General features: G+C 48.9%; 10 protein-coding genes across 10 annotated transcripts; 5 read left to right on the top strand and 5 right to left on the bottom strand.

Annotated features, from left to right (window-relative positions):
- Window positions 1-271: 271 nt before the first annotated feature.
- N7518_006761 (WD repeat protein) lies at window positions 272-4,350 on the bottom strand (the record flags this gene model as incomplete). Its single annotated transcript, XM_057187688.1, has 2 exons — window positions 272-3,983; window positions 4,169-4,350. 2 exons carry the CDS (start codon window positions 4,348-4,350, stop codon window positions 272-274), a joined length of 3,894 nt encoding a protein of 1,297 aa, XP_057039391.1.
- Window positions 4,351-5,793: 1,443 nt separating this feature from the next.
- hmt1 (putative vacuolar ABC heavy metal transporter (Hmt1)) lies at window positions 5,794-8,682 on the top strand (the record flags this gene model as incomplete). Its single annotated transcript, XM_057187687.1, has 3 exons — window positions 5,794-6,138; window positions 6,195-7,345; window positions 7,413-8,682. 3 exons carry the CDS (start codon window positions 5,794-5,796, stop codon window positions 8,680-8,682), a joined length of 2,766 nt encoding a protein of 921 aa, XP_057039390.1.
- Window positions 8,683-9,432: 750 nt separating this feature from the next.
- N7518_006759 (Mth938-like domain-containing protein) lies at window positions 9,433-10,301 on the top strand (the record flags this gene model as incomplete). The annotated part of the gene is made up of 2 exons (XM_057187686.1): window positions 9,433-9,976; window positions 10,099-10,301. 2 exons carry the CDS (start codon window positions 9,433-9,435, stop codon window positions 10,299-10,301), a joined length of 747 nt encoding a protein of 248 aa, XP_057039389.1.
- A 332-nt stretch (window positions 10,302-10,633) lies between these two features.
- On the top strand, window positions 10,634-12,472 carry N7518_006758 (alkaline phosphatase; the record flags this gene model as incomplete). Its single annotated transcript, XM_057187685.1, has 2 exons — window positions 10,634-12,152; window positions 12,204-12,472. The coding sequence occupies 2 exons, from the start codon at window positions 10,634-10,636 to the stop codon at window positions 12,470-12,472; spliced, it is 1,788 nt and encodes a 595-aa protein (XP_057039388.1).
- Window positions 12,473-14,148: 1,676 nt separating this feature from the next.
- On the top strand, window positions 14,149-16,014 carry N7518_006757 (class I SAM-dependent methyltransferase; the record flags this gene model as incomplete). The annotated part of the gene is made up of 12 exons (XM_057187684.1): window positions 14,149-14,226; window positions 14,280-14,447; window positions 14,498-14,556; window positions 14,611-14,667; window positions 14,719-14,748; window positions 14,798-14,839; window positions 14,893-14,968; window positions 15,022-15,062; window positions 15,117-15,142; window positions 15,194-15,380; window positions 15,450-15,878; window positions 15,933-16,014. 12 exons carry the CDS (start codon window positions 14,149-14,151, stop codon window positions 16,012-16,014), a joined length of 1,275 nt encoding a protein of 424 aa, XP_057039387.1.
- Window positions 16,015-16,711: 697 nt separating this feature from the next.
- Window positions 16,712-18,149, bottom strand: utr2 (putative cell wall glucanase (Utr2); the record flags this gene model as incomplete). The annotated part of the gene is made up of 3 exons (XM_057187683.1): window positions 16,712-17,481; window positions 17,543-17,980; window positions 18,038-18,149. 3 exons carry the CDS (start codon window positions 18,147-18,149, stop codon window positions 16,712-16,714), a joined length of 1,320 nt encoding a protein of 439 aa, XP_057039386.1.
- Window positions 18,150-20,373: 2,224 nt separating this feature from the next.
- Window positions 20,374-20,679, bottom strand: N7518_006755 (uncharacterized protein; the record flags this gene model as incomplete). The annotated part of the gene is made up of 2 exons (XM_057187682.1): window positions 20,374-20,486; window positions 20,589-20,679. The coding sequence occupies 2 exons, from the start codon at window positions 20,677-20,679 to the stop codon at window positions 20,374-20,376; spliced, it is 204 nt and encodes a 67-aa protein (XP_057039385.1).
- A 1,431-nt stretch (window positions 20,680-22,110) lies between these two features.
- On the bottom strand, window positions 22,111-24,972 carry N7518_006754 (uncharacterized protein; the record flags this gene model as incomplete). Its single annotated transcript, XM_057187681.1, has 2 exons — window positions 22,111-22,479; window positions 22,543-24,972. The coding sequence occupies 2 exons, from the start codon at window positions 24,970-24,972 to the stop codon at window positions 22,111-22,113; spliced, it is 2,799 nt and encodes a 932-aa protein (XP_057039384.1).
- Window positions 24,973-26,273: 1,301 nt separating this feature from the next.
- N7518_006753 (uncharacterized protein) lies at window positions 26,274-26,969 on the bottom strand (the record flags this gene model as incomplete). Its single annotated transcript, XM_057187680.1, has 2 exons — window positions 26,274-26,446; window positions 26,513-26,969. 2 exons carry the CDS (start codon window positions 26,967-26,969, stop codon window positions 26,274-26,276), a joined length of 630 nt encoding a protein of 209 aa, XP_057039383.1.
- A 217-nt stretch (window positions 26,970-27,186) lies between these two features.
- Window positions 27,187-27,728, top strand: N7518_006752 (uncharacterized protein; the record flags this gene model as incomplete). Its single annotated transcript, XM_057187679.1, has 2 exons — window positions 27,187-27,189; window positions 27,252-27,728. 2 exons carry the CDS (start codon window positions 27,187-27,189, stop codon window positions 27,726-27,728), a joined length of 480 nt encoding a protein of 159 aa, XP_057039382.1.
- Between the last annotated feature and the right edge of the window lie 271 nt (window positions 27,729-27,999).

The following is a 27,999-nucleotide window of genomic DNA, read 5'->3' as shown; positions in this document are numbered from 1 at the left end:
GAGATTGGGTTGAAGTCCTTTTCAAGCAATCCGGCGGAGGTTGCTATGAGTGCATACGACACATTATCTATTATGTGCTAGGAATAAATGCATTTCAGGGCTGTACACTGTATGCCATACGCATGTACTTGAATCCGTGTATTGTTTCATTGAAAGTATCGCGAATGGGGAATCAAATAGAAGAAGAAGACAAGAAAGAAGTGAAGACGTAAAGTAAAAAAAAAGAAAAGAAAAACGCGCTAATGGTAGTACACAGAGTGTTACGCAAGACTCAAGCCCAGTCCCTTGAAGGAGGATCCATGCGATCCGGGGCAACACTTCCCTTATCTTGCTCAATCGGGGTAACAAGACGCACCCTTTTAGGCGACATGGCGCCGGTTTCGCCCGGCGCCGGAGAAGTATTGTTCGTCGATGTGTTCGGGCCAGCACCACTGCCACCGGTGGCAGCGGCAATGCCGGCAATACCCAGCATGCCGCGCACTTTTTCGACGGCCTTACTTTCACCCTTAGTCCAGGGATCACGCTTGACGAGCCCGACACCGGCGGAGCGACTAGCCGAGTCGCGACGCTTGGATTCCGCCTGCATGTCTTGGCGGTTCAGTTCGCGACGTGGGCCAGGCCCGCAGTCATGCGAGCAGCCGGCTGTGGCACAGCCACCTTCGCTGGCTGAAATGTCAACGAGCCAGGTTGTGATGCAGGTTACATGGCCGCCGTGGCCGCAGCCTTGGCACCAGGTCCAAAGGGCGGACCCTTTGGGTCGAGGTACGGTGAAAGGCTCCATAATATCGATTTCCGATGCTGGGACGGGTTCAGTGGCAACTGAGGATTGTGACGAATGGTTTGAAGTGGTTTCGAAGTCTAGGTCGGGACTCGTGAGGGTAGATGAAGCGATTGGCGGAGTTTGCTGCTCTGAAACCCATTCTGGGGGTGGATCAAGGCTCAAACAAATAGAGCATGGTGCTTGAGGTGTGTTGCAGCGATAGCAGCGGCTGTTATCTTGGGTGGGGTTTTCAAAGGGTCGCTGACACGTGTAGCAGTAGACATTGATGAATGAATCTGCCTGGGTGTATTCGTAGACGGCAGGATATGTTGGTACACAAAATAAGCGGAGCTCTGCTGCCTCGAAGTCCATCGAGTGCCGAATCAGGTGCTCATTGTAAGTCTTGAAGACCATTTCGCATTCTTCATATGGGAGAATTTGTTCGCAGTCCCGAAAAAGAACGTGCATCTTCTGGAGGAGATGGGCCGCGGTTTGAATATCGACTAAGCTACTGCTGCTGTGGTAATATCGGACTGATTCTTTCATAATTGCTTCAATACCCCACGGTTTCAGGTCTGTTCCGTCTGGCGTGAGTGGAATTGGGACACGCGAGATACCACCCACTGTTGAATAAGGCATGGTACCGGGGTTGAGTGTATCATCTCGTGGGAAAGGTTGCTGTCTTTCAAGGGGCGTTGATTCTGTGATCAAAGGGAGAGGGCTTGATGGGCGCTCCAAATGAAGTCGATCAGTCTCTGAGATGAGCTGGTCGAAGAGCTCATCCTCAGATTCCTCGCGTGTGGAAGCTAGCATCGACCCTCTTCTCAGCGCTGCGGAAGATTGTCCAGTATCCAGGGATTTAGATGCCTCAATACTAGACGAGTACGACGCACCAATAGACTTGGATGGGTGCGAACTGTCGGTGGATGTAGAGAACATGGGAAAACTCTCCGAGGAATCGTGTCGACTATAGCGGTCAGAACGAGGAGGTCGATTAGCTTCCATTGGTGATTCGAGGGTCAACGGTTTCTTGGGGAATTGCTTGTAGTCACGAATCGCCGCACGTTTGTTTTCCAGCTTCAGGTCATAGTCATCTTCGGAATTTTCACGAGAGAAGTCTGGACGACGGCGCCAATCTGCCTTGCCGGCAATTGCCCGAGGCGCAGATCGTTGCTCTATGTCCAAATCTTCTTGTGTAGGATCCCATAGATATTGAGAAGAATGAGCGTCATCGGTTGATGATTGTCGTCCAAGTATACGGTCTGACATTGCCCAACTATTATGATCACTCAAGACTGATGGCGGGAGAGGGTCAAGGTCCATCACTGCATCGCTCATCGAGGGCATTTGGGAATCAGTGCTCGACCACGAGTCTTTTGGGGAATCTGGCAATGGGCGCACAAGGGGTGTGGTCATATTCGACGAGCTCTCGGCCTCGGGGACCGTCTCCATGACGGCTTTGAACAACCGGCTTTTCACTCTGTCCTGTCGACCATCATCGGGTCGTGACCTTTCTATCAAGCCCCCATCCTTGGATGACCTGTCTTTCAGACCACCTTTGGGATAGTCTCTAGCTCTACGTTGGAGCTCTTCAAGAATGGCGTATTTGATAATTCTCCAAGTCTGAGCCAATCTGGCCAGGGACACCTCATCTGCACATTCTGCGTTATGGTCCAGTGACTCAATCAAAGAGTTCAGGACGTCGGTCTGCGTTTTATGTTCGCTATGCTCATCCATCAACGGCGTATAGTGACTTGCCAAATGCCGAAAGACGGCTGAGTCGTTCGTGACATCCGGAATACTTGTGATGATTCCGACCTGGCTGGGCATTGGGGTGGCGAGTTTGGCTAGTGCTTGTTCTAGAGGGAGCACTGGTATGTAATCTACTCCGCCGGGTGGAGTACTGCCCCAGGAATTGGATGGTCGAATCGAGGCCGATTTGTTATGCCGATTTCGAAGGGAAGTGGCCAAAACGGCTTCATCAAAGATGTCATCTGCGGGGCTTTGACTTAGTGATCTCTCGCCAGAGCTGTCATCATCATCGTCGAGCCGTAGAAATTCAGCGGCATTGACTCCTAGAGGACGTCGCCTAGGCCGTTGTTGACTGAACGCAACAAATTCGCCAGTGGGACTCCAGGCTACGGAGCACATCGGTCGGCGACTGGCCACGGTTGGCGCATACCGAACATCGGTCTGGGTAAAGGCCCCGGCCTCGCCGACCGTCCACAAAAGATCCTTGGAGCGCCAGAGCAAATCCGATGCGGGTGTGTCGTACCGATCGAACTCGCGGAATGGAATGTGCGGGCGGCGGAGATCCCAAAGGTGAACGCGTGGGTCTTCTTTGTCGTAGGACGTGACAACTTGAGAAGATTGCCATTGTCCCGAAGCAGACTCACCAACCCAAGAGGGAGGCCTCCATCGCACATTTGTGACCGCTTGTGGCGTTCGGAATTGGAATGCCGGTTTCTGCCGTCGCTCTGCAGATAAAGAAAAATCCCAGACCTTTACCTGGCGATCCGTGCCTCCACTAACAATGTGCTTTCCATCTGGGTGCCAGTCGACTGCGAAGCATGGGCGATCATGAGCAGCAATTTTCATTAGTGGAGCATTGGCCTTTCGGTAATCCCACATCTGGATCGCGCCGCTATCTGAAGCAGTCGCAAATATGACTCCATCGTTAGGAGACCACCGGACGTCTCGGATGGCATCGCTGTTGCCCTGATACAGATATTTGCTGCCGCACGTTGAACTTCCGCGATTTGCAGAGGCGGATCGCAGATCCCACATCCGAATTGTGCCATCTTGACTACCGGACAGCAGCCAAGAAGGAAGATGAGGGTTGAAGGCAAGCCTATGCACTTGGCGATTGTGACCCTGGAAACGACACAATTGCAGGCCGGGCCGATGTAGGTCGTAAATGACAATCCGACCATTCGCGACTGCGGTTGCGATTATCCGGTCATGGTTCCCATGTGACCATTTTACGTCCTTGACATTCAATTGATCCTTGTGTGGCATCGAAACACCCGTGTCGTGGTGGGTAGATGCATAGCTAATGACGGCATTGCGAATATTGAATTCCTCTGACGAGCGGTCTGGCGAGACCTGGATGGTTTTGAGAATCTCCTTGCCTGCGATAACCGCATGTGTCCGCTCGGGCGAGATGTCCAAAGCCGTGATTGCGATGCCTGTCTTGTGGGTTACAGTCTGCGGTTCTCCTGGTCTTTACAGAAGCAAATATTAGAAACTTGAAGATTCCATTGGCTCAAATGCAATTGCCCGATCACACTAGCTCCGATGACCGAATGGTGGGGTTGGTCACTACATCCGTAAAAAAAAGCAAAAGAGGGAAAAGTAACCCACGGGAGCAGGGGTGTCAGAGCGGTGTGATAGAGCGGCAACACTTACAGTGATTTGGATCTGATCGACCGGGGACCATCCGCACGACTGCTTTGGGAACTAGGTGGTCTTGAGCCCGAGAAGAAAGGTTGGGCGAATCTCGCAAGGGCATTGGCGGCGCGATTGGAGTACTTTTGTGGCGGAGGGGGAGGAGGAGGGATCGGAGATTGCGAACCTGAGAGGTCCGACATGGTTTATAGCCAGATCTCCATTCTGGCAACGCGATCACCGAATTGGAGGGAAAAAGATGCGGAGAGTTGAAGATCATCGAAATGCAAGCGGTGAGGGAGAGATCCCTGAGGCACCGATCTATGCCTTACTGCTATCCATTAACAACATACCGGACGATAGTTATAACATTACACATGAAACTAGGGCAGCAGTTAGTTGTGCTACGTGACTTTTCTCACAATGTATATTATATTTTTCAAGCCTTACCTATTGAAAGCCATCGGGCCTGAACATATGTTAAGGGCGGTCTAGAAGACAACACATGAGAGGGATCAGATTGGAATGTGAACTTACGATCTATTTTCTTCAAGGGAACATGTCTAAAGATTAAAAGATTAAAAGACCTATACTATTGTATAGTATATAGTTGTATATAAGACCTAGGAAGCATTCTGTTTTGCCTCAACCAGTTAGGAAGTGGAACACGAGACACATAGGAAATATATAACTATTCATAGATCTTCAGGGATGACATATTCACAAACTATAGTTACGTACATCACATACGAGTACCAAATCAGTGGGTACTACGATCCGTGGCCATTGAACTGCGCCCCTTGGCCACCCGACGTGACTAAAAGACACCAAGAGAGGCAAAATAATACATTCGGGTTGCTTTATGTTCCTTGGCAGCTTAGTGAAGTCATCACATGGGCATCTGCGCGGATTGTTCTCGATCGATCGACGATCCTTTTCTACCCCCCCTGTTTTCACTTTGAGACAATTTCAACACCAACCATTGGGTAGGAAAGGCTGTAGATTGTTTAATTCATATCAGGACATTTTCCAATATTACCAGAGACAGACAGAACCCTAAAAGACAACCCAGAGAAAGAAGATATAGATATTAAAGAGAACGGCAACTTGCAGCGTGACCCCATTTTTATTTTTTTAGCTGCAGCAACCTACATACATATCCAATCCACACCGTCGTTCAGCCATTCTACCTATGTCTATATATGCCTTACGGAGAATATTTCCATATATTCGCCTCTTCCTGTTCTAGTTATAGCACTGCTCTTGTTGGCTTAAAAACCATCCAATCCCTTCCTAGGTAAAAATAAATCCTGGAGGCAAAAGCAAAGTAGGAAAAAAATAAATTTAATAAGAAATTCAGTGAGAAAAGAAGAATAAGCATTCGTATATCTTTTCCCTTTCTTTTCTTACGTTTGCTTCTGTGGAATCTTTATAGTTCAACTTGTTTCTTTTTCCTAAACTTTCCACGTGGAAACCTGCTGAGGTTGTTTCTCCGCCATCATTCCTCGCGTCGATCTCTCGCCATACCCGTCGTCCAGTCCTTTCCGATCCGAACCCGGCAATCTCCCTTTCTTACCTTTCTTTCGAGGGAGGACTCTGTCATGGACTTTGTTTAAAACACTCATTTCCGGGATATTTAGTGGGCAATGGATCCTCATGCAGCCCTTGAGCTGCTGGAATACTTGCGCACCTCTTACCCAATCTTCCTTCTTATCCTCTTCGTCGTGGCCTTCGTGGCTAGTACTACCATCGCTGCGAAGAAAGCTAGCAAGCATGAGTCTCAATACTTTGGCCCGGGAGGGCGACCACTCCCTCAGCGAACTCGAAGTGTGCCTGCCTACAAATCCCAGGAGTTCTCGCGGAACGTCAAACGAGTTTTCAACTTGCTCTCCGCGGCCATTCTTTTGACCTTCCTTGCGGATGCAACTATCTATATCGTACATGTGATGACGGCCAGGTCGGAGAACTGGTGGCGAGGACAGTCCTTCGTGGTACGTTCTATTCAGATGGTTTGGTGCTGCTCGACAGCCGTTGACACTTATTACAGATTTACGTCGTCGGCTCGTTCTTCGTCTACGCAGTGCTGCTCATGGCAATGCTAGACACATCCCCCTCGCCTACTATCGCCCAATTTGTCTGTTGGTCTGTCGCCATCCCGATCGAATTGGTTATTGTTAGCACCTCCCTCTCAATCTACACCTCGGTTCACCACGAGCCAATTGTCGGAGACCCAGAAGGTGGTCGGATCCGCAGAAGCATTACATTATGGGAGTCCCTCGAAGTGGGATCGAACAGTGTACGCATCCTTATCTTGTTTGCACTGGTTCTTCTCTACGCCTGTCAATCGTTCAGCATGAAGAGCCACGGGAAGGCAAGCCAGGGAGCGAATGGAGTCACGGAAGCCACGGGACTTTTGGATTCTGGTGGTGCAGAAAATGGAAATGGGAACGGAACTGCCAATGGTCATTCATATGGCTCGACGAACGGAGCTCCTCGCCCCGAAAATTCCAAACCTACCGATCCATGGGTGCGTCCGACGACTGTCCCTTCCACTAGCTGGTGGGAGTACCTGAGTGGGTACTCGCTATTTTTCCCATACCTGTGGCCGTCCAAATCTCGCCGTCTGCAACTAATTGTCACCTTCTGTTTTGGACTCCTCATATGCCAGAGAGTCGTTAACGTCTTGGTACCCTACCAAATCGGACTCATTACAGGTTCTCTTACTAAGAGCGAGGGTGAGGGTGGGGACTTCCATGTGCCATGGCTTCAAATTTGCCTGTATGTGTTGTACCGGTGGTTGCAGGGCGGCCAGGGCCTACTCAGCTCTCTGCGCTCTAGCCTCTGGATTCCCGTGAGCCAGTACTCTTACATGGAGCTCTCCACTGCTGCATTCGAACACGTCCATAGTCTCAGCTTAGACTTCCATCTCGGAAAAAAGACCGGAGAAGTCCTGTCCGCTCTGAGTAAGGGCAGTTCGATCAATACTTTCCTTGAGCAGGTCACCTTTCAGGTTGTTCCAATGCTTGTCGACCTTGTCATTGCGATTGTGTACTTCATGGTCGCATTCGATGTCTACTATGCTCTAGCTGTCGGAATTTCCACCTTTGGCTATCTCTATGTCACTATTCGCATGGCCCAGTGGAGAGCAGAGATCAGAAGACAGATGGTCAATGCCTCGCGACAAGAAGATGCTGTCAAGTAAGTTGGAATGAGGCTTTTGTTGTATATTCGAGATAAATGTGGTATTAACTTATGCTTCTTCTAGGAACGATTCCATGGTCTCATATGAGACAGTGAAATACTTCAATGCCGAACAGTACGAATTCAACCGGTACCGGGGTGCTGTGCGTGACTTCCAGAAGGCCGAATACCACGTGCTATTCTCTCTAACACTACTGAACACCTGTCAAAACACCGTGTTTATGATGGGCTTATTGATAATGTGCTTCATTTGTGCATACCAGGTTGCTAGTGGTCAGCGCCCTGTCGGCAAGTTCGTGTCTCTACTGGCCTATATGGTCCAACTCCAGGGCCCGCTCAATTTCTTTGGCACATTCTATCGGTCTATTCAATCTGCATTGATCAATGCCGAACGACTGCTAGAATTGTTCCGTGAGCAGCCAACTGTGGTCGATAGCCCAAGTGCCACCCCGTTGGCCGTATGCAATGGTGACATCAAATTCGAGAATGTTGAGTTCGCTTACGATGCGCGTAAGCCCGCGTTGAATGGCCTTACCTTCCACTGCCAGCCGGGAACTACCACCGCCTTGGTTGGTGAGTCTGGCGGAGGTAAGTCCACCGTCTTCCGCCTCTTGTTCAGATTCTACAACTCCGATAATGGACGTATCTGTATCGACGGACATGATGTACAGGATGTCACAATCGATTCACTACGCCAGAACATTGGTGTGGTGCCTCAAGATACTGTACTTTTCAACGAGACTTTGATGTACAACTTGAAGTACGCCAACCAGGACGCCTCCGATGAAGATGTTTTCGAGGCTTGCCGCGCTGCCAGTATTCACGACAAGATTCTTGCTTTCCCCGACGGGTATAACACGAAGGTTGGAGAGCGTGGCCTACGACTTAGCGGTGGCGAGAAGCAACGTGTTGCCATTGCTCGCACCATCATTAAGAACCCGCGCATCATTCTCTTAGATGAGGCAACCGCAGCTCTAGACACAGATACCGAGGAGCATATTCAGAGGGCACTCGCTACTCTCTCGCGGGGTCGCACCATGCTGGTGATCGCTCATCGTCTCAGCACTATCACTACCGCAGACCGCATCTTGGTCTTGTCAGAAGGTCAAGTGGCTGAAAGCGGCACCCATGAAGAGCTTTTGGCTATGAAGGGTCGCTATGCCAGCATGTGGCGTAAGCAGATCCGTGCCCAAAAGGCTATGGCAGAAGCTCAGGTTCTAGCCGAGCGAATCCGCACTGCAACCACAAGCGATGACAGCTCCAGTCAGTCGGATGAAGACCGCAAAGTTGTTCGGTCGCTGAAACAACAAAATCAGCAAGGCCCGAACCGCTAAAATAGGGTCAGTGAATGACTCTTGTTTTCCACATATGCATACTTTTTTTTATCATATCCTTACAAGAAAAGTGTTCAGAGGCAGTAGCAATCCGAGGCAGCATGACATCAAGTTTGATGTCTCATCTCGAGGGGTGACACATAATCTGCTTTTTTTTTCTTCGATTATTTGTCGTTTTTCAGTTCATTCGTTCTTCCAGGTATCGTTTTTCCCCCGTTATCTGTTTTTTTTCTGTTGGCGTTTTGGGTTTACGACGCGTACGATGTTGTCGTCTCTCCTCTTGTCCTTGTTCCATATGAATGCAGGCGCAGAGGGTCGGGGTTGGGACTCCTGCAAAGTCAAAATAGATGAATCGCTAGGCTCAATATTAATATAAGAAGAATTCAATTATTAACGTGGATCACAACTAGTTGCTTGTGTGCATCATTTCTATCTGATTCAAGTTAAGATCATGGAGTCCATGCTCACTCCACACAGAGCCACTGTCGGTTTTTATAGAATTTCGAACCGTTCTTCTTTCTACATCCTTGCAATATTAGTGCGTGATATGTTTAAACTTATGCAGAGGCGCATTAGTGCGTGTCAATATGTAGGCCGGGGCCGCTCGCTCTCTCAGCCAAGACCCCGAACCAGAAAGCTTCCAAGGGTTACTTCACGTGACACCAACCATCATCCGAGCCACTAGTTACATCACCAGGCTATATCATACAGAACCAACCCGACAGCCGCTCTATCCCACATATCGCACCAATGCATTCACCATCACCACAACTCCTACGCGTCTTACGCACCTCTCTGGCCAATAGCCGCCGCACTTCGAACTTGACTCGATTCTGCCAGATCCCATCAGCGACCGCAGCACCATGCCTTGTCTCAAATTCCAACACTGAGCTGCCCTCAGGACGCCGCAACTATAGTTCACCTATCCAACCAACGCGCATGATTCCTCGCTCGCACGCGCACAAACCCGTCAGCCGCGACCGCGGCCCGGAGTCCAAAGAAGACACTCAGACCAACTTCGATGCGTTAAACGTGCTAGGCAACATCCCTGCGCCAACGACGGCTATTGATGCATGCCTCGATTCTGGGTTCCATCTTAACAATGGCGTCAAGCTAACCAACGGCGATGGGCTGTTGCTGGTTGGCAGTGAGGCATTTGCGTGGCGACCGTGGAAGGCTGTCCAGGGCGCTGAGAGCGACAGTGCCGCTAAGGATGCTATGCTCAACGCCAAAGGGCAGTTTGAGCTTGATGAGTCGGTCTGGGGTTTGTTGAGTCTTGTCTGGCCAAAGCCTGGTATGTTGGCTCTTACTTCTTGCCTTTTTGTTCCCCCCAGATATGTCTTTTCGTCCATGGATATGACATACTTGAGCTTGACGGCCAAATTACTCTTCAATTTTCTAATATTTCTACTACAGATATGCTCATCCTTGGTCTTGGTGGCTCCATGTTCCCACTCTCGCCCGAAACTAAACGTCACATCAACTCGCTGGGCATTCGGGTGGATGTTCTCGATACCCGGAATGCGGCTGCACAGTTCAATCTGCTTGCGACGGAGCGCGGTGTAACTGAGATTGCTGCTGCCATGATTCCTATTGGGTGGAAGGCCAGACCTCTATAGTATAGGGGTTATAGGTTGTCTTGAGAATAACATGTATTATAAAGATTGTTCAAGTATATGAATTAGCCTGATTCAAAATGAAATAATTCTTCTCCGTTCATTCTTGGTTTTACGAAAGGGTAGGTGTACGGAGTAGTTCTTATACGGAGTACGTTGCATCCATACACAGTTACATGTCACGCGACCTCTAGGGTTGTTATCTTAGCCTTATCTCCTCACCTCCGCCCCTGGGGTTCAGGGTCCACTTGACACAACCTTGGAAGGCCGTAATCGAATCTCTCGACCTCGCACATCTGTTTTCACTCTTCTCTAATTCTGTCTCTATCCCAGATATGGCGCGGGAAGAGTCCCTCCTACCTCCCCGCCTGTCCTCCGATGGCTCATCGATCCGAAATGACGAGGAGGACTACGCTCTTCTGACCGGCGAGCGAACGACTCATCAAGACAAACGACGAGCCTGGCCTTCCTGGCGGGAAATTGGAGTATTTTCCTGGGCCCTTGTTGCAACAATTTTGGTCATTGTGCTGGCCGCGATCTACCCACACAAGTCAGCCGAGCCTCACAACCATCTTGCGTCAAACACGACCTGGGGCCCTGGAGGCAAGCCGACAGGCAAGCGGAACATGATCTTCATGGTGTCTGATGGCATGGGACCTACTAGTCTCTCGCTGACTCGAAGCTTCCGGCAATACACGCACGATCTGCCATTCGATGACATTCTAGTCTTGGATAAACACTACGTTGGGACTTCGCGAACACGCTCAAGCTCTAGCTTGGTGACAGACTCTGCGGCTGGAGCGACGGCTTTTTCATGCGGTCGCAAGAGCTACAATTCTGCTATCTCGGTGCTTCCCGACCACTCGCCTTGTGGGACTGTGCTGGAGGCCGCTGCATTGGCGGGCTATAAGACAGGTCTGGTTGTGACCACTCGCCTGACGGATGCGACCCCAGCATGCTTCGCCGCACATGCCAATTTACGGAACTACGAAGATCTGATCGCCGCCCAAGAAGTTGGTGAACACCCTCTCGGTCGGGTGGTAGATCTTCTGCTTGGCGGTGGGCGGTGCCATTTCTTGCCCAACTCACAAGCTGGCAGCTGCCGTTCGGATGATCATGATTTGGTCAAGGTTGCTTCTCAGAATGGATTTGGCTATATCGATGATCGTGCTGGCTTCGATAGCCTCAAGGGCGGCGATAATGTCAGTTTACCGCTGCTAGGTCTCTTCGCTAGCGGGGATATCCCGTATGAGATTGATCGACGCACTCAGAATGATATCTATCCCTCTTTGGAGGAGATGACTCGCACTGCCTTGAAGGCCTTGAGCAAGGCCACCGAGGACAGCGAGCAAGGGTTCTTTATCATGATCGAGGGCTCTCGCATCGACCACGCCGGCCATGGCAATGATCCTGCCGCCCAGGTTCACGAGGTACTGGCATACGACAAGGCATTTGCTGCCGCGCTCGAGTTCCTAGAGAATGACTCTACTCCTGGTGTGATTGTGAGCACCTCCGACCACGAGACTGGTGGTCTTGCCGCGGCACGACAGCTGCACAAGAGCTACCCGGAGTATTTGTGGCTTCCGAATGTCCTGGAAAAGGCAAACCACTCCGGCGAATACCTTGCCGCTCAACTGAAGGAATATCTTTCTGGGCCAGGAAAGGACGCCGAGGATTTGAGTAAACAGTCTTGGATCCGGCAAACTCTCAAGGATGGGCTTGGCATCGATGATGCTTCAAACGATGAAGTGAATACCTTGCTCCACCCGGACCCCGAAGTCACTACGGCATACGTATTTGCGGACATGATCAGCCGTCGCGCTCAGGTTGGCTGGACTACTCATGGACATTCTGGTAAGATAGTCTCAAGCAGTGATCTATGATAGTATGCTAATTTCGTTATAGCTGTTGACGTCAACATCTACGCTTCGTCTACCAAGGATGCTTGGCCATTGGTTGGCAACAACGAGAACACCGATGTGGGAGACTTCCTTGCTGATTATCTTGATCTCAATGTCGACAACGTCACGAAGTTGCTACAGGATACTAAGTCTGGAAGTGACTGGATGGGCGATCGCCTGGGCTTGAATTTCCATGCCGAGGGACTAGACACTTACCATGGAGACTTCAGGAAGCGATCTGCCGATGATTGTGGATGTGGTGCTGTCCACTAAACGATTGTCACCACTCGACATTTACCTATTCTGTGAATTTTCTGTACTGGGCAGCACTGTCAATATTTTGGGGTTTCATCATCATCATATATACATATATGCAATTCAGCTCTCGCATTTACTTGAACACGCGTGTACAGCGAACATTAGTCTTACGAGAAATAAGCTTGGTATTTTGGGTGTTATTTTCTCCTCTGACTTCAAGATGCCCAGTAAAATCTTCAATAGACATGTCCCTTCATCACCACAATACTTTCTCTCGGCATAAACCCATATTCTGGCTAAAGCATGAACCGGAATCACAATGCTTGTGTATGACAACCAGGACAGCTCGCCACCAAATCCATTCTCCGGTGCACAATATTACTTTCCAAAATCACACTCTGATAATTCACATCCAGACTGGAGGTGATTGGTCTCATGGTGATTGTATATGGCTGGCAGGTAGGGCAATCTGGGTCAAATGGCAGATCGTAGTCTCTGAGCTGTTGCGGGTCGTTGATGCGGTTCAGTTGATGGAGGACCTCGCGGCAAAAGAGGTAGAGCTCGAAGCACGTATGCTTGCAACTGAAGTAGTGGGTCTCCACGAATAGACACATGTTGAACTGGCTCGTGTAGATGCCACACGAGCCTACAGACTCTATGTTCGTCTGCTTCGAGAGAGCTTTATTCCGTGTCAGTGCTGTTCGAGGTAGAATGTCTGTTTGCGCTCACTGGTTGTGTCTCCTCTCTTTGAGGGTGATTGATTGATTGTGGTGGGAAGTCTGAGACGTGTCGCGTAGTATGGGACTGGCCAGTATGACTTTTGTTATCATATAGAGAACCTGTGGTTGAGTGCGATGCTGGGTTAGAACATGTCCCATAACTAGGAAGTTGGGAGTCCAATATACGAAGAAATGGGCTTTGGGCAATGTTAAAGCAAGCCTTTTTTGATAGAGCATAGTGAATGAAGCCATGTCATATACTGCAGTGACAATGAAGGAAAAGTGAGCTGAAGACTAAGCCTTGTTTGTTGCTACTCTGTTTGCCCCATCCACACGAGAACAAATATCATTTTGTTTACATAAATCATGGTGAAAGCCCTAGAGTATAGTCTGAGGTAGGAGGTAACAATATTTATTGAGGGAAATATCAACTGCTTTGGAGCATACAGTGTAGGCCATACGCTCTACCGGATGTTAAAAAAGAAGCCAGTATTGTGAGATAAAGGGACAAGGAGGCTAGGGCCAAACAGATGGCATAGACAAAGAGTATTACAAGCTGTGATAGACTTCAATGTTCTTATCCGTGAATATCCCGAGAGTTATATGAAGCTACATGAAAGGCATACATACTAGCTATCTGTTTCGCTCACATTGCTAATATCCTGTAGTCACATCTCATGCCGAGGCAATACTTGATTCATATATTGGAATATCATCTCTCAACATGAAGTGGCTAAAGGGACCATTGGATTTCTCTTATTGCATGAATTATCCTTCGGAGATCTCTGCTTAAGGTTACGCCTGAGAGGGGTATGCTCGTATGGCTTACTTGATGTGTGTTAGGGAAGATGCAAGCTTTGAGGCCACCTATGGAATGAGCTTGAATTTGGCTCATGAGCCTTGTTCTGTGGAATACCAAGTGGAAGGATGTTGGTTTAGGGCTTGTTGTTCTGCCTGTACTCAGAAGTGAACATGGCTCCCGGGGTGCCGCTTTATGAGGTCCCACACGGACCAGCTGACATGGATCAACAGCATCCTGCCGTTCCCCTCGTACTTTTTTTTATGCGAGTCCTCAACCTAGACCTAACTCGGTCATACTCTAGGGCTGTGGCTTCGGCTCACACCCTGCTAGCTTAACGGTTGTGGATTCCCCGGGAGTTTGTTCCCGTCCTGACACTTTTACACTCCACCCTCGTTTTCCTCCTTTTATCTTCCACAGTATTTGGAAAAGTGTCAAGAGAATGGTTAAGAAAATGGACCAAATCGCGGTGGTGAGTGGTGATCTCATAATCCGATATAGTCATTCTCACCTCTCACCTAGGACCCCGATTTCTACTCTATGGCCACTGGCTATGACGTGGATCAGCATGACCTTCAGTCGTGAGTGTCACTGCAAATCATATATATAAGTCGAGTTCTTACCCCAGTATGTAGGGATACCACCTCCATAGCGTCCGCGATTGCAAGGGGACGGCTGGAGAACGGCCGAAGGTCAGTATACTTCCAGTCTAAGATGCTTTGTAAGACTAACCCGGTATGCAGATACCAAGCCATCAAAGAAGATGACTACTGGTTAGTTACGATGCAGCGATCTTGTTCTACATGAAGTAACAATATCAAGGGGTCCTTCCGACGAGCAGCAATTTGAGGCATTTGAGATTGGGTAAACCACATCCCATCCCCATTCTAGAAGAACTGTGATAATAACAAATCCAGCCACCTGATGTTTCTCGTGCTAGATCACGATCAGCCAAATCCTCTTTTCCGTTCCCCTATCGGCGCTTCGCCTAAGGTGAATTCATACGGAGACCCTCGCTTAAACGTCCTGCTAACTACGGAGTATAGAATATCTTGGACATCGGAACTGGCCAAGGGAGTTGGGCAATGTATGTCAACGAGTAACCTTTCTTGAGAGAAAGAGAATCTAACGAAGTCCTTAGTGATGTTGCCGATCGCTATCCGTTAGGTATTGGATTTCTTGATTCTACTCCTTCTATTCCTGACTGAAACTAATTAGCTACCGTCCGCGGCGTGGATCTCTTTCCCCCACCTGTGTTATGGATGCCCCCGAACTGCATCTTCGAGGTGGATGATGTGCTTCGCGAGTGGACATGGAGAGAGCCGTTTGACTTTATCCACATGCGCCTCATGTATGGCGCCTTCCCTCCCGATGGATGGCAAAAGCTATACAAACAGGCCTACGAGTGAGTTCCAATTCCCTACTAATCTACTTTCCGAGAGGTGGCGCCCTAATTTCTTTCATCTCTCACTAGTGCCCTAGAGCCTGGTGGTTGGATCGAACAAATTGAATTGGACGTGCGAGTCTACAGCGATGACGGCACCTTGACGAAAGAACACCAGCTATATGGTTGGGGCGACATTTTTATCGGATGCTCCGAACGAGCGGGACGGTCACTCAGAACCCACGAAACAATGCGTAGCGCAATCGAGGAAGCCGGGTTCGTGGACGTGCATGAGGAAAAGTACAAGATTCCTCTAGGATGTTGGGCCAGGGATAATATACTGAAGGAGGCCGGACACCTCCAGCATAGCCATTGGAACGCCGCTTTAGAAGGCTGGGCGATGTGGCTTCTCACTCACTTTGGAGAGCCGGAGCCGTGGTCAAAGGAGGAGGTGCAGGTGTTTCTGGTTAAAGTGCGCAAGGAACTGAACAACCCGCGTATTCACGCTTATGAACCTGCGTAGGTTTTCTTTCGGATCGCATCACTGGATCTTTTCATGCTGATACATTTTAGGAATCGCGTGTGGGCAAGAAAGCCTCTCAAGGAGGAATTGAAGGTGGAGGAAGTAAAGATCAAGGTTGAGAAATCGGCATAAAGCTGTGTATGACTTCTTGGAAATAGTCATTTTGTGGTTCACGCATTCTTTTCTATGTTTATATGCTCTTTTCAATGCTGTTTGTTATCATTCTATATTCACATCTATTTTGCAGGCTCAAATATTGAAGAAACGTCTCTCATTGGTCACTTCCCGGCAGACTGCCTAGTTAGTTCCAGGCAAGCTTATTGGTTACACAATAAGGGCTCAGTTTTATCAGTGATCAAAAAGCGGCAAATGAGAATTAACGCAGAAAGAGGAAGTTATAGAGATTAAATATGAACAAAGATCACAGGGAGCTTGTGGGTATTTTCCAGTCATGTGCAGAGAATCACAAGTCATTACCAGAGTAGTGGTACATCAATCAAAAATAAACTGACAGAGCATGAATCGGCCAAGAACGCCAGGGAGGTGTATGTTAAACAATAAAATGGAGGGAAAATGCAGACACGTATGCAGTCAACCGTTGAACATCACAACCTAATGAAGGGACAAGAAGGATGAAAAGGAGAAGGAAAAAAATATACAAGGAACAAAGGTATTCATTAAGTGTTTGTTCAAGGTCGGTCAGAGATAGACACGAAGCAAAGTTGCACAGTAGTCAACAAAAAATGTACCCAATGCTGTGCAATAAGCATGGCAAGAAAGAAAATAATAAGGACAAAACGCTGATATATAGATCAAACCAGCAAAACATTTAAATTGTCACAAGGACAACAAGAGCCACCAGGACGCCGAAGAGCGAGCCACGGAGGACACGCTCATTTTGGCTGGCTGCACCGCTGTCTTGGGTAGCGGTTCCCTGGGTGAAACCCGAAGTGGAAGTCCCCGAGCTATCCGTGGTGGAAGTACCAGAGCTGGAGCTGGAGCTGGAGCTGGAGTTAGATTCACCAGAGCTGGTGATGTTGCTGGTCATGCCACCGGAGCCACCGTTGCTGGTGGGGATGCTATTGGACGCAGAGGAGGATGCAGAAGATTTGTCAGCACCAAGATCCATGTCGAGACCGGTGGCGCCCAGCGAGGCAAGGACGGTGGAGTTGTCGGTGATGGAGACATCGCTCTCCATAGCAGAAGATTTGGTGTAGATATAGGCGTTGTCGCCGGTCTTGGTGACGTCGGAAGGAGCATCGTAGCACTGAACGCTGACCTCGCCGACCATGGCATAGTCGTAGCCGACGGTCTGGATGTCCTCGCTGTTCCAGTCGATATCACCGCCGGCCCAGTTAATGGTGCCCTGGGCGTTGCTGGCCTGGCCGGCGGGCCAGAGAGACATTTGAAGGCGAGAGGGTGTCTGGGGGAACTCGTACTGCTTGGAGGTCTCGTTGTAGGTGTCGGCCTTGTTCAAAGTGCGGCGCACGGAGCCGTCGACGACCCAGTCGACCTTCTCAGGGGTCCAATCGATCTCGTAAGTGTGCCAGTCATTGAAGGTGTCCTCGCCATCCACGCTGATGTTGCCGGCGTTCTCCCCTGGTTTATCAAGTCAGTATTTATTATTAGAATCAGATATTTCTTGTTGCTTTTGACTTACAGTCCAGAACACCCTGCCAGTAGTAGTTGGTCTGCACGGCGGTCAAATCAGCACCGACCCACTCGTAGTCGATTTCGTCCTTGACATCGGACAGAAGAATAAAAGCAGTCACGACACCCTTGCCGCGGGAGCTCTTAATCTTTCCGGAAACCTTGCCGTACCAGATGTAGTGGTTGTTGGCGAAGAGAGTACCGACACTGTTGGCAGGCATGGTCATGATCAGATTGCCATCCTCGGTTTTCACCTTTCCGCTGTAGGTCCAGTCGGCAGTGCTGGCGTTACCGAGGTACTTGTCCTGGGTGACGGAATTGTTGAGGTTGTCCCAGTTGTAAGTCTTATCCTCGCAGACGGGCATAGGAGCGCATGAATCGAGAGAGAACGATGCGAGAGGGTCGCAGCCGCCCAGGCAGTAGGCACCAGTACCGCACTCACCATATTCTAGATTTGAATGACTCGTCAGCTATCAATTGCGATCTACAGGGTAGTATCACTCACGGGAGCAGCAGGGGTATTTCTCGTCGCACTGGCTGCTGGAGCTGCAGGATTGCGCGGCGAAGGCGGTCACTGACAGCGAGGCCAGGACCAAAGGTGTCACGAAGCGAACCATTATATATGTACTGTTGGTATGTACAGTGGAAATGACAGAATATCGAATGATTTGAATCCAAGCCACAGGAAACGAGGGAAAATGTGGGGAAACAAAAAAAGGGGGCGATAGTATAAGTTAGATGCTGATATAAATAAATGAGAGGCAGCAAGTGAAGATATATTCACTGCAAAAGCGATGATGATTCAGAACGAAAGCAGTTCAATGTTGTCTGATCGAAAGAGAATGAAAACGGAGGGGAGGAGGCGATAGTTATTAATACCATGCATGATAGTTATCCCTCCCTCCGTGGACTGAAAACATGAAAACATGAATTGACAGGCGCTAACCCAATCAGGATGGACGCCGTCGACCTTGGAAGGTAGGGTCCACGGGTCGAAGTCAAAGGGTCAATTATCTAAAGCCTGGACTGATTCTGATTGGCTGGTATTTGCTCGTCTATTTTTTATTCTTTATTTTTCCCTTTTATTTGTGGAGAGGTTCGGGGGGTTCCGTCTGTGCGTGGTATTGCATGGTATTGTATAGTAATTCTGGTATTTTAAGTTCGTGATGAACAGCTGATCCTGCGCAGGTGATCATGGTATGACAAAGGAAAAAAGGTACGCTAATTTGACCAAATTAGCCAATCTTAGCTTTTAGCCAAATAAATCTTATCTGACCAATGATGGCCAGCAGCCCATGCGTGACCGTTGAGAAGTGAGACACCCCAGGTGTTTGTCGTCGGAAATTGCTGTACGGAGTACAATAGATACAGTACTAGTGCGAGCATTGGTACTTTCCACTTTCCCTTTTCCTTTCTCCGCTGATAAACCAGTTCAGACAATGTCGACCCCATATATACTTCGTACAACATACTCCATACTCCGTGTATCGACAATGTTATACTGAATATGATGTACCATGCGGAGTGCGGAGTACATTTTCTTGCTTTGTACGTATACTGTACGATGTACACTTTGATACCCCTTGGGTCGGACATCCGATGTCCGTTCTCGGGGCGTCTTGACTTGAACCAATGAGGCCGGCCGAAGGTAAATGTGGCCATTAGGACAAAGAAGAGGAATCAGTACTAAAATTCGATAATTTCCTCCGTCCTCCATGCGTGACCCTCGCATTAGGCTGCCACAAGCTACCAAGAGCTCGCTACACTCATTATTCTCTCTCGGCGGACTCGGCACCAAGCACCTGTATTCCGCACTAGGAAGCTCACTTTTGCCCCCAAGACTTGACTAGCGACTCCTGCCTATTAGGACCGTGATCCAATATGGTCTAACCTTATCTGTCTCAGTTGTCAGTCAGTCGCTAGGCACCGGCGGATACACCAAGCACTGGGCAGGGACGCGGATCGCTAGTGTCGGGCACGGGCGTGCATTATGAGAGATCGTTCTCGTTCTCGGCTGGGTGCGGCGATAATAATAGGGGGGGGACCGATAACGGTCAAGATAAGCATAACCCTCATCCGGGTACCTCACCGCTGGCCAGCAACTGATTGTTTTCAGGTATCCTTCTAGAAGGAATGTTTCGATCTACATACATATGTTTTGGCAATCTCTGATCTACATACATGAGTAACTACACATGCGTCATTAGATCTACTACAATAAACCAAGGGGTGTGGAATGTAAACGGGTTTGATTATTGGTTGCTTTTGCTGTAGTCAAACTGGTTTTTATCAGACTGCATTATATGATGGTATTGTATGACAGCATTGTTTGAGAAAGAGCAGACCAGGTCTGATTCAAAATACACATGACACGTTTTCTCCAATGTTCAACATCTGCGTTGTGTGTTCATTTGCCTCTTCTAGCTTAGTGCTCCTATGCCTACTCCACAATACTTGTCATATAGATTTAAGATTCTGGTATAGTTCTATTGTTTTGAGACATAAAAACATAAACAGACCTGTCTATTAGAAAGTTTACATGTGCTAGGTCAAGAAAAACAAAAGGAAAACAAGTTTTCCACTGCTGTGAGAAACCCTAGATCTGTTGATCGCCGTCAGATCAACACACTTTCAGCTGACCCTTGATTCGTTGAGACCAATTTGCATATAAATCCCCAAAAGTCTGACTAGAGGTAGATCGAGCCGGTGCCATTTATATGCCTGTACCGTGCTCGGCTGGCTGGCGGCTGTAATTGCTATTACCGGGCTCACTTCACATCTTACGCTAACTTTCTCAACTAAAAGCTTGTGCAAAACAACGAGATCCTGCTGGCAGTTGAGTTATGCCAAATAGAAGGCAGTCTTGCACTTCTCCTTGAGAACAGATGTTTCACCAATTCCGCCTGCCCTGGACTTCAAGAGGAGGATCTTCCCCGCCTTGTGAGTACAAAGTACTATATGTCAAATGGAATTCGTCCAATTGCCACCAAATATCGTGGCCAACATGGAAACAGCATAGAAAGCCGATCTAGAATCAAAGGGAAAGGAGCGCTTACCAGAGTGCCCCACTGCTGTAGGCCGTGATGAGCCGGCTGCCGGGGTCTCGGTCCGGGTGGATTGTGATGATAGATCTCTCCACCAGACCATTGCTAGTGTGGCACATGCCGCTTCAGCGGGTTTGGACAACCCCGTCAGTAGCTACTCTTCTCCGTCGGTGGTTGAAGAAGGTGGTATCCTAACCCGTCACACACCACAATTGCCAGGTTCGCCCATGTCCGGCTCCCTCGAGGGTGGGTCACCTCATATCCTTTTCAAATCTCTGCCTTTTGTATTCTTTCGGCTATTCCTATCTGTTTAGGCTCGAATGGTACCGCATCTTGATCAGCCGACTGATGGACCATAAAGAGAGGCACTTTACATAAGATCACCAAGTAAATACCGTGGAAATGATATGAACGACCAGCGAGAAGATCGTAAGACGGCCACCCGAAACAGCATAACACGGACACAAGGAAAAGAAATCTAGACCTTGTGAAATACATAGAAGCCGAAGACAGAGTATAGGCAGTATGCTGAGTGCACTATATATCAAAGCAGCCACCATTGTAAGTAAGGTGATGTCTGCAATTTTTCGTTTTGCAAGCCAGCGTAGGGATCGATGGCGATACCTTCATACGTGGTTTTCGGTCAGCGAGTTCAGATTTCTCAAAGTCAATCTGAAATGGAGTAGATAGGAAGAGCGAGAGGACTGGTGAAAAGGTATAGCAGAGCATAATACAATGCTCATTGGGCTCTTTGTCTTCGTCTCAATGAATGTTCATACACGATCTCAAACGGGTTGAGGCAAGGCCCGATAAAGGTTCCAAGAAAACGAAGGGGTGACAAAGGGGGCAGAAAAGACTCCACAAAGTCATTTTAAGGCTATAAGTCGAAGTTTACCTTTACAACTTTTAAGGGTAGAGACATATGGATTGTGTAGGTGTACATTGTTGTATATGAACTGGGCTTGGCTCTATAGCATGAGTTACAAGACCTTCGGCTTTATAGTCAAATGAATTTCTACAAACCAGAAATAGATAGCATCAAGGACCTTAAAAATACAGCAAGAAATGTCGATCAAATCAAATAGATGTGCATCGTTACATCGTAAGAAAGGATACAAGATAGCCCCAGAACACTGAATATTAAGGAAAACAGACAAACACCATGTAACTCGTAGATACTTTCAATCTCTGAACTCCGGCCATGCTTGACCTGCCCACGGGCTAGACCGAAACCCCCACCAAAATGTAAAAACAAGAACCTGCAGCCCGACGCGAGAAGAATGAATCCGAATGTGAAAAGATTGTCCTGGTAAATTCAAACGCCGAGATCAGTTAGGGATGGCAAAGCGGAAACTAGAGAACAATAAGCCTAGAAATTAATAATAAGAAGATTAGAGAGGCGTACATCATCTATCAATAAATGTATCATGCAACTTGGAGGATGGAGGATGGACGGGCGTCGCGCCAGGCGTCGTTGTAGAGGGGGAAAAAGGTAACGGTAGAGAAACCAGCGTAGGAGTGTGCAATGAAGAGGTTAAGCTTTGTATGTGTTGCTTCCTAATCGAGGAAGCTTCTTGTTCGGGGCGACGGTTTTGAATTCGACTCTCGGTTGATAGTGAACAGCACCACCGTCCTCAAGCCATGGTGCAAGATTCTTGCATTGACTGACATCGAAAACCCGGAGTTGGTGGCAGCCCTCCGCAACAGCCTCCACACCCACTCCAGTGACTCGAACACAGCCACGGACCGATAAATGTTGAAGAGAAAGTAGGTGGAGACCAATGCTCCTTAAGGAGGGATCGGAAATTGCAGAGCCGCAGAACGCCATGTTGAGATACTTCAAATGTGAGCACTGCAAGGCAAGGACCTCAGTTGCCGTATCTGACAATGCGCAGCAAAAAGTCTGGTGGCGATTAGTAAACCATGATATTTCTAGTTCGACAGAGCCCGACAAAGGATAGCTTACCAGATCTAATTCCTCCAAGTTTTTGGCCGCATTAGTTAGATGCACGATGGCGTTGTCCGTCAAATACGTGCAATCTGCTAAGCAAAGCTTCCGCAGGTTAGTGAACTGAGCATTCCCCCAGTATTTGAACCCTTGATCTGTGATTGTGGTGCAGCGAGTCAAATCCATTTCCTCAATCCGACCAGCGGCGTGAGACGCAATGTGATGCATAGATCGATCGGTGACATGTTTGCAGTAAGAAAGAGTAAGTTTCTTTAACTTTGGACAGCCGTACACTGTAAATTCTGCTGTCTGTATTGTAGGTTTGATCGATGACTGCTTCTCGCCCATCGTCTGGTCGGCGGGCACTACCCATCCAATGATCCGGGCGAGAAGTGTATCGCCGACCTTGCGGCAATTGCTCAAATCTATCTCCTGTATATTTGTAGCTTTGCTGGACATGTCAAGAATGGCAGAGGCCGTTACATCCCACACACTCTTCATCTTCCACGCGGTGATATTTGGGGCACAAGTCGCGGCCAACACCGTGAAGCCTTCGTCGGTAATATGAAAGCAGTTGTTGATATTGACCGATCGGGCTCGATTGCCAACAAACGGACAGATGATTTTAACAAGAACGTCATCTGTAATCCTACGGTTGTAGACGCTCAAATCCAGATCATGAATCACGTCCGCAGATCTGGTCAAGAGCTCTGACCAATGGGACGACACCGCCCTAATCCGAAGAAGCTGGTGAAGCTCAAGGAATTGGAAAATGTTCAGCAATACACTGTCTGGGAGTAATCCATTGGTACCATCGACCCGGGGCCGTTCGGTATGATATGACTTGGAAAGGCTAGCAGTTTCAGGAAGGGCGAGGGTTGAAGAACTGGCAGAGCACGGCTCTGTAGGAGATGAGCGCTGCTGCTCCCTTGATACCTCCTCGGGGGCTAGAGGTGCCAGCGAGCCACGTCGACTTCGCATCCGGACTTTATCTAGACCCATGCTGAAGTATGGATCGGGATCTGAGGGCCGCAGCACGTCCTGGTCTTGGTCTTCAGCATTTGAGGATTGATGTGGTCCATCCAGCTCGGTTTCAGTGAGGGTAAGCAGTGGCATTGACCGCCGCCGCGATGATGTGATCTTTACCCTGTCGTCGAGGGCGAGATCACCAAGAGACGGCTGTGAGTCCGCCTCGTCAGACATAATAACATCGCCATCGGCTGCCGCCTGGAGCCTTGCCTGGGCAGTGCGTTGGACTTGTTCCCGCACGTCACTAGGGCATTTCTCCCAAAATTTAGCCAGGACGTCACCGCCGAGCATCAAACACTCAACTGAAGTCACAGATCGAACGGTGGCGGTTCGCCGAGGTGCCAAATCTAGGCTGACCACCTCGCCAAAGTACTGCCCTTGCTTCAGTCTAGCTTTGACCTCAATTCCCGGCTGTTCAATGTGCCCATTTGGGCTGTTTTTGTTTGCCGACGAGTGGTCCATCTCCGCCTTTTCCGTAAGAACCTCTACCTCGCCGCGAACAATGAAGTAGAGCTCACGGCCCTGGGAATTTTGTTGTATGATGTCGGTAAATGGAGGGAAAGATCGCGGTTGGGCATTGAGACCAAGGTAGTGGAGGATATCGGCAGGCAAGCCAGAAAAAAGCGGCAGCTCTTTCAGTAAGAGACGTACGTTGACCAATCCATTTGCTAATGCACTGGAGCCATCCCGCCGACCGGGACTCGGTGACTTCCTCTTCTTGTACACAGACTTGGCACTCACGTCCCCATCATCCTCTGCAACAGCTAGACCCTTCGAAATGCTTTCACGCAGTCTTTTTGAGCCTCTTCGTGCCGGGCTCGGCATATCCAGTGCAGGCGCTGACGTTTCCTTTTTTTTCTTTTCTAAAATCATCAATCGTTCCTCCGCCTCCTCCCGGATCGCCTGTTCTACCTCCGGATACCGAGGCAATATATTCCGAAAGTCGTCTTTTGTCAGCACGACCAGCATGCATCGAGTCCGGGCGATAATGGTCGCAGTACGAGGACGGTCCATGAGCAATCCAATCTCCCCGAAGAACGCACCGGGTTTGAGCTCGGCGTATATGCTCTCGCCATCGCGAGATGTGACCGAGACGGCACCCCGCACCAGCCAGTATATTGCCTTTGACTCATCGCCTTCCGTCAAGATATAATCGTTGGGTGCGTGGAGCTGTGGACGCAGGTGCTGTCCAACCTCGATCAGGAAGGATTCCGGGGTAGCTTGAAACAGCGGGAAAGACCGCAACCGATCTACTAGTTCCAAGGGCAAAGCTTGGATGTGAGAGGAAGCCAAGGGCGAGGGGCGCGCGGGTCGGTTTGGGTTCATGACCGAATCGAATGAACGTATGAGGGATACAGTGTCGGACAAGGGCGAGACGGCCTTGGTTGGACCGCCACTGGACCTGCCATGGCGACGCATTGTGATGCAGTTCACTAGTATGAATGAAGATGTGGGATGGATGATTCAATTATTTCTCCCAGGCATTAAAGAGGTCAATAAATCGATGACGTCGACGAAAGCAGCGTCGAACCTCGCATCGGCATCTTCGCCCAATTGCTATCGCGGAGTTTAACGGACAGACATGGACGTAAGGTATAGAGGAGAAGCGAAGATTGGGAAAAAAAGGTCAGACACGACAAGTTCGAGCTAAGGTGTTGAGGTGGGGGGTTTTCCGAATCAGCGACGTCAAATGCGGTTTCTCCACCGATCACCTGGGTGCCTTCGGAAACTCTATGGGAACCTCCACTTTGGGATTTGACGTATTCTAGTCTTGTAAGCCAATATAGATCACTATAGATCAATATAGATACATATTGGTCTTGAAGACGTTTCTTTCTTTCCTTTTGAAAAAAAGTGGGGGACAGCACTGAGCGGTCAATCACCATCCTTTGAACCTGCAGCATCCGGGCCGATCTTCTCTATTTGCTTATCCCCGGGGACAAAGAAACATCCGTGGACGCCAATTGGGAAGATATACGAAGTACGTAGATTTCGCTGTCAGGGCCCCGAATCAGCTAGTTTACTTTGTTTCTCTACGTCGTTGGGTCGGGGTAGGCATCAGACTTGCTTTTTTGTAATTATATTATTTCAGGGCCATATAGCCACGTAGTAATCCTACGTCAATCGTTGGATGTTTATAAAATGCCTTAATATTTCAGTCCGAATGCGATCTAGTCACGCCACAATGGTGTTGCTAATCGACTTGGTGCATGATCATAACCCCAACACAGAATCCGGCGGGTCACGTGTCCCTACGTACATAGCACCCCAAAGAAAAAGAATGTTCATTGGTTCGATGCTAATTGGACGAGGGGGTATCAAAAAATGTAAATAATACAAGTAATCAAGAGTACAGTGTGGGTGTTGCTTCTGAAAAACACACGATCAGACGGAGTACAGTGTGGGTGTTGCTTCTGAAAAACACACGATCAGACGGAGAAAGGCCGGGGTGCACCGAGTAAAAATCTCAGAGTGGCTCGAGGCCTAGACATAGTAATTGGGGCGGCATTGACTCGAATATGTGGCTCATCTCACCGGCGTCGAATGCATACCACCTGCAGTAGCATACATAGGCCGAAGAGCGTCCTGGGGGGGGGGGGGTGAAGTGGGAGAGCCTATATTGTTTATCGGCATTGGGGGGTCTCTCAAGCTTGCCGCGAGACTGGGGCATGCGACACAAAAGGATCTAAGGGACCATTATGATATGGGTCCGCCTATAATCAGATTGATGCTTCTTTATCGACTTTGGACCGCCGGTTGCCGAGGAGGAAAGCAACATAGGCAGGACGGTTTCCTTTCAAAGTCCCAAGGGCATCTTGCAGAAGACCATAGGTCAAGCTCAATTTCAACCCAAGCTTCGCTGTGCGGGCGGCAGTGTACACATCGTGACGAGCTGTATGCAAGCTAGGTCAGCTTCGGTTCCCCCAGTATTGATGTCCAAGTGGAATAGTTTCCTTACCAAGCAAGCTGTAGATTCCGGAGAATGATAGCCCAGCAGTGACCGTCGATAAAAAGTCTCTCTCGTCATGCCGAGCATAGTCCACTGTTTCCTCAAACAGACAGAATGCAAGTGCGCCAGCACCTAGCTTGAATCCCATCTTCATACCATCCTTGACCCCTCCAACCACGCCAATATAGTTTTTCGTTTTATGGTACTGGAACCAACCTGTTGATGTCGTGGGGAAACGATGCGCATTCTCAGCCCGAAACACGAGCCCTGCCCTTTTGCTGCCGTGATAGTACCCTAATGCCAAACCAGTCGAGAAAGCCGATAGGGTAGCATACGGTAACCGCTTGCCGAACTCAATTCCTAACCGTGGAGGACTGTCGGATTCAAACAGCTTGTCCCAGTGGACGATCCTGAGGACGATGGAATTATGCTGTGAGTCGGTAGATGGGGGGTGATTGGCGTCCATGATGAAGCTTGTAAAGGAAGAATGAGGGCACTAGCAACCGATTTCAAGGGCTGGCTATAGAGAGCGTGGTGAATGTGAACAACTGATGCTGGCAGAGCTCAGAGATTCGGAGCGCGGAAGTCGGAGTCCCGGATTCTCCACCTTCCGTCACTCTCCCAAATAATCAATTAGTATTGCAGACGCGACCTACCCTTTAATTTCCCCGCAGGTCTCTAAGATGGTATGAGAATTGACATCTTCAAGTAAATATTATCGAATGCAGGATGGCTAATTACCAAGCAGCCTCCCAAGCAATCCAAAACCGACTCGCGCGCTGTGACCGTCCTCTTCAAGAAGCATAAAACCACTATCCTTCTGATGCTCCAACCCCACGAGTCACTCTACTTCATCAAAAAAAGGCTTCTGGATGCTCTGAAATCGCGAAATATTACCAACATTAATGGCGACATTGTTCCTGACTCCACCTCCGATGTTGAGTTCGGTGAGCCTGTCGACCGAGCGGACCTCGAAAAAGGCTGGAAACGCCTCCAGGCAGATGTACCAGGAATGGACAACGAGGGTGCCCCGAAAAGAAATATGAACAAAAATGACTCACCAACTGTAATGGAGGCCGGTCTAGAGAACGGATATTCAATTGCCTTCCGGTTCCACAAATCCACCGAGGATCAGAATGGCGGTCTTGATATGGACCTTGATGGTGAAGATCCAGGCTGGGATGTCATCATGCCGACCTATGAAGATGAGCCCGAGGAACAATGATAGGGCCATTATGATTTGCGAGAAAGAACTAGGGTCAGAGTATACATCTCTATGGCCTTCGGCGTTTCAGGAGGCTCTGGTGGTCAAACTATCATATGATGTTTGTTCAGACGAAAAATGATATTACTAGGACAATAGCAACACGAAAGCGATGATTTTGATTCATGAATTTTCCATATCTCGAGAGCAAATATACCCGCTTTATGGTAAATATTGGTGTTATTCACTGAAATTGTTATAATGTTAGTCGATGTCATAATACCATCATAAT

This window comes from Penicillium psychrosexuale (assembly GCF_028828465.1).
Source record: "Penicillium psychrosexuale strain IBT 29551 chromosome Unknown utg000004l, whole genome shotgun sequence".
In the NCBI taxonomy this organism is placed as follows: domain Eukaryota; kingdom Fungi; phylum Ascomycota; class Eurotiomycetes; order Eurotiales; family Aspergillaceae; genus Penicillium; species Penicillium psychrosexuale.
Note: the sequence above shows the minus strand (reverse complement) of the source record. Positions and strands in the feature narration are given on the sequence as shown.